The sequence below is a fragment of the Phyllopteryx taeniolatus genome, chromosome 1 (genome assembly GCF_024500385.1).
Source record: "Phyllopteryx taeniolatus isolate TA_2022b chromosome 1, UOR_Ptae_1.2, whole genome shotgun sequence".
Taxonomy (NCBI): Eukaryota; Metazoa; Chordata; class Actinopteri; order Syngnathiformes; family Syngnathidae; genus Phyllopteryx; species Phyllopteryx taeniolatus.
This window is the reverse complement of record NC_084502.1, coordinates 31572902-31587031: the sequence shown is the minus strand read 5'-3', so window position 1 is coordinate 31587031 and position 14130 is coordinate 31572902. Positions and strand designations below refer to the sequence as shown.

Here is a 14130-nt window from a genome sequence, read left to right as displayed (position 1 = left end):
TAAAATCACAATCATCAAAATTTGTATGAAAAACACCATCACATTCATTCATTAAAGTGGGGAAACAGGTCTTTTCATGTTTTTGTGTTGCTTGATAATTGCTTCGCCGACAAATTGTACATTTACTCTGACCAATGAGGACACAATACTCCCATAACTCCAATTCTAAACCACAATATGTTCTGAGTAGTGGATAAGACCTGTAAGATAAGCAGTGGGCACACCGTATCGCATTGTATGCAAATGTCTGAGTCTTGAGGTGTTTTTGCCACGCTGTGTAAGATTGTTTTAAAAACATTGTCGTATATACGTGGAACTTTGTAAAAACACAAACCCATGTTTTTATTGTACAGTTCTTGTGTAAACTTTCCCTCAGAGTTAGGGAAATAGTGTTAACTGTAACTGAGCTAAATGTTGCAAAAGCAGTTATTTATAGACATGTTGGCAACTTTTGACCCGAGGTATGCGTTTCCACGCTGCTAATATTTTGCAGAGGCTGCCTTGCCACACCATATGGACCAGCCAAGCCATGCAGTTTGATGGTCGTTTTATTATGTTAAAATGTCAAACAGTTTAAATGGTAATTTATTTGCGTTTCATGTTTCAACAAAAGGGAAGCACTTTTTACACTATGTTTTACATCACCGGTATGTCTAAAGGGGTGGGGGAAAGTCTTGAGAAAAAAATCCTGTATATAAAAGTTTTAAAGCTAGTTTCAAAGCTTGTTTCATATCAGGAGAAATAAAGCAAATACAAGAAGGCAAAAAAAAAAAAAATAAATAAAAAAAAGCTAAACATTTAATAATGTCATTGTCATTTTGCTATTTCGATGAGTAAAGGGAAAAGAAAAATGTGAAAAAATATTTGAGACTTTATAGTAAGGCTATAGTCCCCAGGCCTAGGTACTGTACAATCGCTGGTAGTGAATGGCAAAAGTTTCACAATTTGAGTATGAATGGACAATGTATAATTATGAGATTAATTCAAACTCAAACAATTTACAGTATGTCACACATAGTTGGGTAATGCCAGTTCTGTTTCAGTGTGTCTGACATATACACTGCCCAAATAAAATATATAAGACACAAGAACTACTGTTGGAGAAATACAGCTTTTTAATTTCAGGCCAGAATGTTGGCAGCGTGTTTCCCAACATCCTTTGCACCTCCTACTGTATAAACACTGAAAAACCTCTCCGGCACGTTAAAACCATATGTAAACGTGTCTCTCTTCACTGCTCCCATGACAACAGGTAAACAAAGGGCACCTCACGGCTGGCACAATAGTTACTGACTCATTGTTCACCAGTACAGGGTTTGGAGGGTAAGCGATGCAGGCAGAGTGGTATCAGAGTGAGTTGAAAGCAGTTTTTGAAAGAACACGCTGCTACTTGCTGTATGACACATCAAAACAAGGTGGCCCGATGCCAATGCACAGCAAAAAAAAAAAAAAAAAAAAAAAATTTGGATGCATTATTGAAACAGCAGCACACACACACACACACACACACACACACACACACACACACACACACACACACACACACACACACACACACACAGTTCATCCATCCAAACATCTGCACACCAAAAGAGAGCAGAACTCCAGGATAGAAAGACTAAATTTAGCCCTCAAGACACATTACCAAAATAACTTACGGTGCCAAGGCTCGATGCTAGCTCACAGACAACACGCAAATGTCATTTCATTGCAGAACACCATACAGATGGCAAAGGGTCAAATATGGCCTACAGTGCAGGCTTGTCTAAAGTCTACTCTTTTATAATAAAAGCCTCTCACATCCATCTAACCATTTTGTACATAATCACCCAGAAGGGTTCAAAGTCTAATAAGGAGTGTTTAAAACCTGCTTAGGAACTCAAAACAAAAACTAATACGATAAAGTGAGTTCAACACAACCTGGTTTGGGAGTCTGATGTAGTTGAAGCACAAAGATACAAAAAAAAACATTCTCAGTGTTCTCCTGGATATACTATTAAAACCATGTAGATAGTAAACAAATAAAAAAATCACCATGTTTTAAACCAGCATCAACGGTGGCCGATAGAGCCACAACAATTATTAACAATTACAAACGCCACAATATGCGTGTAGGCGGCACGGTGGTCGACTGGTTAGAACGTTAATGCCACCACACTTCAGTTGTACAGCCGGTCTCATTGCCACGGTGTGAGTCAAGACACATCTCATGATGGGTAAGAGCAAAGAGCTGTCAAGACCATCGCAAAGTAATTGTTGCAAAACATAACGATGGCACTGGTTACAGGCACATATCTAAGCTTCAGAACGTTCCAGTGAGCACGGTTGGGGCCATAATACGTAAGCGGAAAGGCAATCATATCACCATAAATTTGACTCAATCAGGTGCTCCTCGCAAGATGTCTGACAAAATAGTGCAAAGAATAATCAGAAGAGTTGTCCAAGAGCCAAGGATCACCTGGGGAGAGCTTCAAAAAGACCTGAAATTAGCAGGTACTGTTTGTCACAAGGAAAACAGTGAGTAATGCACTCTGCAGCCATGGCCTATATGCATGCTCATCACGTAAGACCCCATTGCTGGAAAAAAAAAAAAAAAGCATGTCAAAGCTCGTTTAAAGTTTGCTGAACAACATTTGGACTAGCCAGTTAAATACTGTGAGAATATAGTCTGGTCTGATGAGATAAAAATTTAACTGCTTGGATGCCATAATCCACACCACGTTTGAAGAAGAAATGGAACTGCACATCACCCTAAAAAAACCATACCAACAATGAAGTTCGGAGGTGGGAACATGGTGGTGTGGGGCTGCTTTTCAGCAAATGGTACTGGTAAACTTCACATTATTGAAGGAAGGATGAATGGGCAAATATACCGAGACATTCTTGACAAAAATCTGCTGCCATCTATGAGGATAATGAAAATGAAACGAGGGCGGACATTTCAGCAGGATGATGATCCAAAACGTACTGCCAAGGAGACTCTCGATTGGTTTCAAAGAATAAAAATAAAGCTGCTAGAATGGCCCAGCCAATCACCTGACTTGAATGCAATTGAAAGTCTTTGGAAAGAACTGAAATTCAAGGTCCATAAAAGAAGCCCACGGAACCTTCCAGATTTGAAGACTGCTTGTGTGGAGGAATGGGCTATAATCACACCAGAGCCATGCATGTGACTAGTTTCTCCATACAGGAGGCATCTTGAACCTGTCACTGCAAACAAAGGCTTTTGTACAAAGTATTAAATAAATACCAGTTAGCGCGTTCAATACTTTCTCCCTGTGTCACTTCACATTATTACACACAACTTAATTTCTGATCTTATTTGTTCTATTTTCTTTGTATGTATGGATTACTTGGGTTGTTTCCAACATCTGGTGAAATATTAATGTCAATGGCACCTTTGGAAATATATTTAATGAGAAAAATGGTGACGTGTTAAATACTTATTTCATCCGCTGTATGTGAACACATGAAAACTAAATATTTCCTCTGCATTTTACCCATCACAGTAGTTGAGACAGCAAACATTATATTAGTGACACACACTGGACCAGAGGGCTACTTAAGCGCCCTGAGAGCAGTTCTGGGTATCGGTGTCTTGCTCAAGGACACCACAGCCATGGGTCCGGGGGATGTTGGGGGTGGATGGTACGTTGCCACATCCTCTCAAGCTCTGTCAAGTTGATGCCCCAAACCACACACATTCGTCTGCTGGTTGGTGACTTGAACCGGGGTCCCGGTTGCCACAAATGGGTTCTCGCAGTGAAAGTCTGTTTGTATGATAGTTAATGTTGAAAAATGTTGTGCACGAGGAGCAACGGCATACGGAGAACATGCAACTTCCACACAAGCGAGCCTGAGCCAAGATTTTAACCTGGGATCTCTCGACTGTGAGGCAGACACGGTAACTACTAGCCCACCATGCTGCCACACTAGTAAGTACTATTTTAATTAATAATCTAAAATCCAAATGGTTTGAAGGTTGAACAGCCTCCTGGAACGGATTGTGTTCTACTATGTTCACTGTTCAACAAAAGGTACTGACTTCATCGCCACAAGGCCAACATAGATTCATATTAGTGTCCCCACATTTGTGGATAGAGACGAGCAGCTAATTAACACTGCATCCACAGAGTCTATAAAGTGTTAACTGCTCTCAGTGATTAGAAGTGAGGTAGTTTTAAGGCGTGCAGGGTGCTTCTCCTGTGTTGTGCAATTCTTCTAGCAAGGCAGGCCTTGTGACTGGCAACTGCATACATGCAACTTTTTTGTGTGGGGTAGGGTGTGTGTGTGTGTGTGCGCGCACGTGTGCCGTAGGTGCGTGCATGTGTGTGTGTGTGCGCATGTCTGTGCTGCAGCAGCAGGGGCCCAGCGTGGTGCTGATGTCTGGAGCGTGTAATTGAAACACAGTCCCATGCAGCGCAGCACACTGGCCCCCACTAATCTCTTTCATGACAAAGTGGCTTAGCTTCTATTGGGTCATATGGCACAGCGGCACAGCTTAAACACAACACGCTGACAACCCAACAAAACCCTAAGTCTGCATTGAACAGGTGACTCCATCCATCCATCCATCAATTTTCTATAGTGCTTGTCGTCATTGTGGTCATGGATGAGGTGGAGGCTATCCCATCTGACTGGAGGACAGAGGTGTGGTACACTGGACTGGTCAACAATAGATAAGCGACTTTTTAGTAGGCCTGTCAATAAAATGTTTTTAAAGATGATATATTTTCCCCAAAACTAATCACGATAAACAATTGTTTTTTAATGCCTCTGAAATCATGAAAAATAAGGCCCACCCTTATTATTTTTTATTATTTATCTTATTTTATTTTTTTCTGCTTTTAAAATAGGATTTTTATTATTATTAAAATATCCTTTGTTGTTTCTCTATTAAATTGTTTTTCTTTACTCTGATATGGATCCCCCTAAGTCTGAGGGGGGGGGGGGGAAGAATCAACTGCAAGACTAACATGGTTTACATTTAGCCTTCTATTCCAATAACAATCATTTTAGAAGCCCAAACTGAATGAAAATCCTCCATATAAACACCTCAATCGGAAGAAACAGGCCAAATCCGAATGGAATTTCATCTGGTTACACAGGAGTGGAATATTCCTATTGCCAAACCGATCAAAAGTACATTTACGTAAATGAGCAATGAGGTCGTTCATGCACGGTGTAAATATGGCGCCTCCTGACGGAGCTCGTATGCGATGGAGATCTTGTTTTTAACTACTTACAAGTCCAACTACTTTGCTGAATAAACGACGGACCTCAATCTTGATCAATGACGTGATGCTCACGACGAAGCGCGCATGTCACACAGCTGTTCCGATTAAACGTAGTGCACATGTATACACCCGACTGGAATAGATAACGTCACATGTAAACAGGTGACCAGAGATCTTCAATGTGGAATGATTTAAATCAGAATGGCAAAAAAGTCCCCCTGTAAACCCGGCTACTGTGTGGTTGGTCTGCTTAAGATGAGCCCTTGACCTGTTAATCAAATATATGTTCAAGTTCCGGCGGCACGGTGAACGACTGGTTAGAGCATCTGCCTCACAGTTCTGAGCAGCGGGGTTCAATCCCCGGCCCCGCCTGTGTGGAGTTTGCATGTTCTCCCCGTGCCTGCGTGGGTTTTCTCCGGGCACTCCGGTTTCCTCCCACATCCCAAAAACATGCATGGTAGGTTGATTGACAACTCTAAATTTCCCATAGGTGTGAATGTGAGTGCGAATGGTTGTTTGTTTGTATGTGCCCTGCGATTGGCTGGTAACCAGTTCAGGGTGTACCCCGCCTCCTGCCCAGCACGGCCGTGCTCAGCGACCCTAGTGAGGAGAAGCGGCTCAGAAAATGGATGGATGGATGGATGTTCAAGTTCTCTTTAGTCAACTACTAGCTGAATAACGTGTGCCACTGAGTTTATACTTATAAAAAACAGTTAACATTGTCGTGTTTGTGTTAATTGGGAACTAACACACACAACAACTCGGAGAGAGGCGCTGACGTTCTCAAGGACGTTACCACGGTGGAGCGAGCTGTTTAGCTCCTCACCTCGCTAACTCATTAGCTCACAGGCTAGCGAACGTAATAAACAGTTAACTTTCCCATGTGTGGGAATTGGGGACTAACACACACAACAACTCAAAGCGAAGCGCTGATATTTTAAACAACATTACTACGGTGGAGCGAGCTGTTTAGCTCCTTAACTCGCTAGTTTGTTAGCTCGCAGGCTAGCTCATTATCTCACGAGCTAGCGCGCTAACTCGTGGGCTAGCGAACACAAACAGTTAACTTTCTCTTAAGTGTCTCTGTTGTGTGAATCTACGCGCTGCACATATTTAGAGCAAGGCTGTGGAGTATTGTACTGAGCCAACACCGGCAAGAGTGTACTGGTCCGCCAGGGTTTAATGAGCCCACTAGCGGCTAATGACACAGCCGTCCAACTCTGTCGGCTCACTGTGTGATCCGCACGCAGGCTCACCACAACAATGACAATTTATCAAGTCCGGAAACACTATCGTGTCCATTTCATTTATCGAACGATAAGTCGATATACTAATTATTGTGACAAAACTACTCATTAGTTTACAATAAATATTACGACTACTACTACTACCACTCCCCCTACTCACTGAGAGAGTTGTGTAACGTAGTTAGCTAATTACAGTGACTAATTTAACAGTAAGTCCCTTTTCCACTACACAGCATCTAAACGGGTTGTCGCAGCTATACTTGCAGATGTTGGCGCATTACCACTTTGAAATTCACTTACGAAGACGTCTAGTTTTCTCATTACCAGGCAGCCGGGGGATTCAGGGCTGTGCCACTTTATATTTGATTTACATAGCGCCTTTCAAAGGACCTACATACGAGAGTGTGTGTGTGTGTGTGTGTGTGTGCAGGAGGGATATACTGCCATGTAGAAAGGTAGCAATGTATACCATATTCCCTCATAAATTGGGCAGGGGCAAGGGCCAGCATTTATTGACCTTATCTAATAATGAAGCATTTTAAATTTATTTTTTTCCACATGTCTTAACACTATTCTGTGGTTACAGCAAATCATCCTTTTCCATCTCTCCCTGTCCTCCGCATCGTCTGCTCTAATTCCATCAATCTGCAAGTCTTCTCTCTCTACATCCATAAACATCCTATTTGGTCTTCCTCTTTGCCTCCTACGCAGTGGCGTAATTTCCACAAAATGATTTTAAAATTGGATACTATTACAATACATACATATTTCCACAAATAATGGGTGTTTATTTCCTCAATAGCAGACTGGGGTGGTGGGGATGAGAGGGGTCTTCTTTAATATTGCAGATCATGTACCACATCCGCGTGGCAGCCAGTTAGACTAAACTAACGTAAGAGAACTTGTTTCAGTAAGCTCTGCTGTTTAGGTTAGCGACAGCTTTAGTAATAGAACTGTGCTGGGCTCAGTCAGTAACTATTTGCGAACAGTAGCATCCAGTTATTGGAGATTGTGATTGCATGGGAGCACATGTCATAGTAAAGGCAACTACAGTTACACCTGGTAAAAAGAGGTATCTACCTAGGGTGAGAGGCTCCGATTAGAGACAGTGTCTTTAGAGTGGAAGCAACTATTTGAGGAAATAGGCACAAACCACACAATCGTGGTTATTTGGTTTGTTTGTTGTGACAACATGGGACACCCACCAACATGTAGCCAAAAACTAAATTAGACAATTTCAATAAAGAAATTGTCATTTTCCAATGACTTTTGAATATGTTGTTGTGACTTTTGGCTTGTCCTATTAGCTGTGACCAAAACAAGTCACTTGAATGGTTTGCCCAGTTTTTACACTGATGCCCTTCCTGATGCAACACAACCATTTTTCATCTAGGCTTGGGACTGGCGGTAGATGGATATTGGGGAACTGGCCGGGAATCAAACCCACGCCGTCTGCACAAAAAGCAGCTGCATGTACAACTTCACAGCCAGTGCACTTGTGAATGTCGTGATTGTCTATATTCTCTTCCATGTTGCATCAACAGTGCTTTGCCAAAAGAGCAACAAAAGCACATTTTGTTTTTTGATAGAAGTTTTCCTTCTCAATAGCCAAGCCCATAGTTTTCAAGTGTTCAACTGCAAGTTATGACTCAAGCCTCAAGTCTGCATTTCAACATGAAATTGGATCCCGGTGAACAGGTGGAACTTACTTGTCCCCCTTTTTACCTGCATTCTTCCTACCTTTCCTCTGCAGGAAGAGTCGGAGGAGGGGGCTGGCGGTGGAGATGGCCTTGTGGTAGTTGTCGTCATTGTTGATGGGCAGCAGGTCGCCGTGCACGTCAGCGTAGCCCACCAGCAAGTCCACATTGGGAATGCGATGCACGTGTTGGAGGAGGCCGTAGAACTCATCAAAGCGGCCCGGCTTCGAGCGATCCAGAGAGAACCGGCGAAACTCTGCACCAAACTTTGACGATGCAGAAAACAAGAACAATGACAAAAACATACATTAAAATTTAAATTTGACAATTGAGCAAATCGATATATATCCCGGAATCACAGAATAAAATAATATTTATAAGCTTCACATATTATACACACTGTGCTGCACCCTGTGGTTTGCATGCCTTAGCCCGAGGGTGGCAGTAGTGTGATACAGGTTGAGTTGAGTTGATCAATCATGTCATGAAGTAGTCAGCAAATTAGGCTTAACTCCAGCAGTTATAATTGTTCCCAAAGAGCAGAAAGAATATGCCTGTGAGTATTGTTGGATTTTCTGTTTGCATGTTGTATACATGTATGTTGTTTATGCTAAAGTAAGTTATTTGATGCTTTAAAATGACTGAATTCCGATCCATATGCTTCAATGTGTGCGGATTTGATTTAAAAAGGTGAACAGTTAACACTTCAACATGCAGCTCATTGAAAGATTCATGAACAGCAAACACGATTTTAGTGAGTTCAAGAGACACAAAGAATAGATGAGAACGTGAAGCTCCTGGTATTGGGAAAGTCTGCAAATAATCCTCATCTTTGTTTAAGACAAAAAGAAAACTGGTGAAAAAAGTCAAAGTTTATAGTCTGAACTTTACGGTACACAAAATACTACGTGTCATGATACACTTAGAGCAATAACAGTCTGGTAATGACTTTTATGTGGTTGATTCTAAAAAGCCACCCACATGGTCCATATAACACACCACATGATTATTGATTTTAATTTCCGAGCATGTAGCTAACTGAACGTGACAGTGTCCAAGTTCCTACCAATGAAATAATGTTGTGTGGTACGCCTCTTAAGTTGTAAAAAAATGTGGGTTCAAATCGCCATCATTCATTAAGTCACACAAGACCTTGGTTTTAAGTCTTCTTGTGACTTTTTTAAAATTCCAAAACAAAGTGCAGCAACAACAAGGGGTATTAAGAGAAGAATAAGCACCAGAAAAAAATTCCAAAACAAAGTGCAGCAACAACAAGGGGTATTAAGAGAAGAATATGCAACTGGAAAGTAAGCAGACTCTCATTTAAAGCAATGTGAGTTAATTAGTTAATCAATTAATTAGCAAGTTCATTAGCAAGTTAGCTCATCAATAGCATTAGCTAGCATACAGGCCAAAACAACAGTCTAGCACAAAAGTGTCGTTACACATGGACAAACAAATATGCGCCTAACTCCTTACACAAACAATATTAAGTCATTGAACTCACTTTCAAGCATTTACACAAAATAATAAATGCTAGGGAAGGGAATAATATATATTTATTGCAAGTATGTATCTGCGTGCGACACACACACACACACACACACACACAGTCAGTAGGTGCAACTAACAAAAAAGGTTGGTCGCACCAGTGGTACCAGTGCAAAAGTTGAGTGTAGAGCCCTGATTTTGGGTCATTATCCTGTTGCAAGACTTATTACCTGAAACTGAGACTAAGGATTCGAGCGGTAGCGTATCTCGCAAATCAAACTTGTCTCTCTCTCTCTCTCTCTCTCTCTCGCTCTCTCAAAAAAAAATAACAAATTAGTAACTAGTAACAACTAAGTTGGGGCTGACAAAAGGTCAAGGTACCACTGCACTTAAAAATGAGGACGCATTTCTTAAATCAGTCAAATAAACTTTTCATACATTAACTTTTTTTTTTAACCAATCTACTCGCCCATCCGTCCGTTTTTAAAAATCAAATGCGGCCATTGAAAACAACATGTTTGACCACCCATGGCGTAGAGCGACCAGGGTTGGCCCTTCCCACGCCAAGGTGAGGCCACCTGTCGCGGTAGGAGCCATGCAGCCTGCGGGTTCACAGACACCTGTGCGCTCCCGAAACACAACCAATTGAGCGAGCTCGTTTCACTAGAATGTCGGCGGCGCCTTCAGAAAGAAAGAAAAAAAAAAAAAGACCCTCTAACTTAAGTCAATGCGCCATAATGTACACTTGAATTCGGGCCTGAGTCATTATTGGTGGGAGGAAGAAGAGCCAGTGACAGGTGACATTACTCACCGAGGCGAGCGCCTTTAAAAACTTATCGCGGAGAGTCCAAACCACGGTTATTTCCACCATTTCATGCTAGCGAGTTAGCAACCACCCTCTGGTTAACTAAGTCTGAGCGTCCACTTGCTCCTTCGTATTAACAACTTGATACCGAGCAGTTTAGCTGAGCGAAATTAGCCTCGAGTAGACGAGTGGATTGTACCAACAACAACAAAAACAACAAAAACATGGATCCAAGTTACGATAATCACCTTACTCTTCACCTCCACGGCACTCAGAGAACGGTTGCTCGGCACTCGGTGGTTCTTGTTCATGTTTCGCCGGGGACCTCCGCTCTTGACCCAAAGAACCGAATGCGTCCGCGATGTAATGCGTCCAGTGGGGGCGGGGGGTAGGTGAAAAGCCAGAAGGAGGCAATGTCCGTGTTGTCCGTTGAAGGCGACTGGCTACCGTCGAGCAGCCCCGGAGCACCTCAACTTGTTCCCCGTCATACTGGCTGGCCCACAGCCGGACACCGGTGCCCTGGTAGCGGCTACTGTACTGTGCTGTCGCCTGGTTGGACTCTGTTCTCTCTCCCTCCGTGTGAGCCGCGACACTTCAAAATAAAAGCGTATGTGGCTGACTTCAAAATAAGAGCTTTCCCGATGTTGTTGTATTGCTTGACAGTGACATCTGGTGGACAAAATGCTACAATAACCAGGGGTACGTGTTAAATTCAGTTTCCTCGGTCGCTCCAGATATGTAGTACCTGTATTTTTAGAATCCATCAGCGGGCCCAAGGCAACCAGTCACGATGCCCTCCACTTCCTAGTACTGCAAAGATTTTGAATATTAAAGTTTATTATCAACTAAAATGTGACTTTGAGAACATTCTCCTATTTCCTGAGCCAGATTGTCATCTTCGTGATGAAAAGTGTCACTCGTGTCACTCTCCTACTGCAACCGGCTCTTGCTATTGTTGGTTATGCACATTCGGTGCGTAACCTTGAAAGTTTTTTTGGTTTCGATAAACTATTTTCCTTTCGCCTTCTCCTCTCCATTTGGAAAACTATGCTTCATTTTCCTCACAACAAGCCAAGAAAGTTTGTTTTGCCTGCCTGGTGGGTGGGTGCTTGTGCAGATGATCTGAAAGAGTGGCCCTAACTAGCTGTTTTCCACAGGACGGGTGAACGACTGTTTGGTATGCAGGACAGTCGTTTCACCAACCACGCAGGGCAACAACCACACCCTATTTGTTGACCACCCCAAGGGGATGCACCAACTGAGGCATAAATATGGGGACTCCACACCTCAAATTTAGAACTGAAGAAGCCTTTTGGATTAAGGGTGAACCGTCTTCAGCAAGAACAGTCCGGTTGCTTTGATTTAACATTTGCAGATTCACACTTGATGCCTGCCATCAAGTCACACAACTATTTGGATACAAACATTAAGTCGGTTTACCATTATAGGCCTATATCCAATCAAAGACTTAGTTTTATTGTTTTCACATTTTATCTTTGTGTTTTTTTACGCTTGTATGACAGTTGAAGTTGAAATGTTACTTATTGTCTGTACAGTTAATAAAGGTTTCTATGATTGCAAGAGCTTGACCAGGGACCAGAATATTATGATTTCCTGTAGGAAAAATGAAATTGATTTCAACTTATGAGCTCTGTAAATCACTGGGGGCTTTAAGTGTGTGTGTGTAATTATGCAGCAGACGTTAGCCTTCACTGCTTGTCTTGTCCTGCAGCCTGCGAGCTTCCCACTATCATACCCCTGTGATCATCAGTGTCCAGGTGAAAGCTGGCCGTTAATCATCCGGGGGTGGAAAGAGGTGGCTTAACACAACGTACACACACATACCCACAAAAGCCATGAGTATTTTCCAGCAACAGGGGACGCCGCACTCTCACAACCACTCCGCTCATCTCAAGCTCACCCCACTCTGACTCACCCCTCCCTCTTTTCACCTTCCTCTGACTCCCCCAATCCCCTCCCCCACTGCTCCCTCTCCTCACCCGCTCTCCTCTCCTCTCCCCCCATGGAAGGCCTGCTCAGCACTCCTTCTGCACACAGCACTGAAGAAGAGGCCACCTCTCCCTCCCCCTTCCAGTCAGTCTCCACTTCTCCTCCTGTCACTCCTTACAACAGCATAGCAACACGGACGAGCCAGCCAAGGAGACCTCTCTTCCCCTCCATTTTGTCTTCCTCACTGGGGTGTAGGACAGCAAAGGATGGGATCAAATAACCTCCACCTCCAATTAAGTCATCTCGTTTTATCCCTACTCCAGGATATGTCACCTCAAGACTTGCCGTAGTGTTCTTTATATCGAATGTTTGGTTACGCAACAGCCAGGTGAACTTGTGGTTAGCATGTCTGCGTCACGGTTCGGGGTTTGAATCTCGTTTGTCCATGTGCTTGTGTGGTTTTTCCTCTAGGTGCTCCAGTTTCCTCTCTAAAAACATGCATGTTAAGTTTATTGAAAACTAAATTATCCATATTTGTGAATGGTTGTTTGGATTTTGTTTGCCCTCCGATTGGCTGGCGACCAGTCCAAGGTATACCCTGGCTCTCGCCTAAAATTATCTTGGCTACGCCCCAGCTCACCCACAACCCTAATGAGGATAAGTGCTTTAGAAATGGATGGATGCTGTTACGCATGCACATATTGTACTATATAGTATATAGTCTAAAGCACGGTACTGCACACATACCAATAATCGGGCCAAATTTGAGCATTTTCCACATTTTGAAGAAAGGCCCGATATCCTGTTGTGTTAAAAATGGTGTTTTCCCAGAAGGTTAGGCCCGTCCATCGTTTTTGTCAAACCTCCTCGTGCACTCACTGTAGTGGTCTCGCCACCCTGCACTACTTGCATATCTGTTGTTGACCAATACGAGCCACTCATGTACTTGATAATTATCTGCACCATTTGCACAATTGACATTGTGCCAGATTATTGCACTTTAATACTTGTCACTTTAAACTGCATACATTTTTTGAGGTCACTGCACCAGACTATTGTTCAATTAGTCATTTCAAACTGCTCTAATTGCGAGAGGACTGGGCATCATTTTGCACAATTGTCAAAAAAAAAAAAAAAAAACATGTACCGGCATTACCACATTACTGGTAACCTTTTTTGCTCAGTGACTGTGTTTTTATGTCTCAAAAGTATTGTGTGTTGTGTAAGACTGTGTTATCGTACTAGAGCAGCTCCAACTACCGAAGACACATTTCTTGTGTTTTTGACATACTTGGCAAATAAAGATGATTCTGATTCTGTTCAATATTTTTGATTTGAAATCATTATGTGTGTGATCAACACCTACAGCCCCCTCCAAAAGTATTGGAACAGCAAGGCCAATTCCATTGATTTTGTTGTTTACTGGAGACATTTGGGTTTCAGATCAAAAGATGAATATGAGACAAAATTTCAGAATTTCAGCTTTTATTTCATGGTATTTACATCTAGATGTGTTAAACAACTCAGGACAGAGCACCTTTTGTTTGAAGCACTTTTCAAATGAGCAAAAGTATTGGAACAGACATTATTAAATTGACTAACAGTGAATAACATTTAATATTTGGTGGCATAACCCTTACTTGCAATAACTGCAACCCATTGACATCACCAGGCTGTTCCATTCTTAACTTGAAATGGTTTTC

The 14130-nt window shown here is 42.4% G+C and overlaps 1 protein-coding gene across 2 annotated transcripts in view; it reads right to left on the bottom strand.

Annotated features, from left to right (window-relative positions):
- The window catches only part of pard6b (par-6 partitioning defective 6 homolog beta (C. elegans)), a 38423-nt gene extending 27298 nt beyond the window's left edge, over positions 1-11125 (bottom strand). Inside the window, exons 1-2 of one of the 2 annotated variants that reach the window (XM_061789166.1) lie at positions 10726-11125; positions 8210-8447 (exon numbers count right to left, since the gene is read on the bottom strand). In XM_061789166.1, the coding sequence (XP_061645150.1) occupies positions 8210-8447; positions 10726-10788 (301 nt within the window). In that variant the 5' untranslated portion in view covers positions 10789-11125. The remainder of the gene's footprint in view (positions 1-8209; positions 8448-10725) is intronic. The other variant, XM_061789173.1, reaches the window with a different exon arrangement.
- Positions 11126-14130: the final 3005 nt, after the last annotated feature.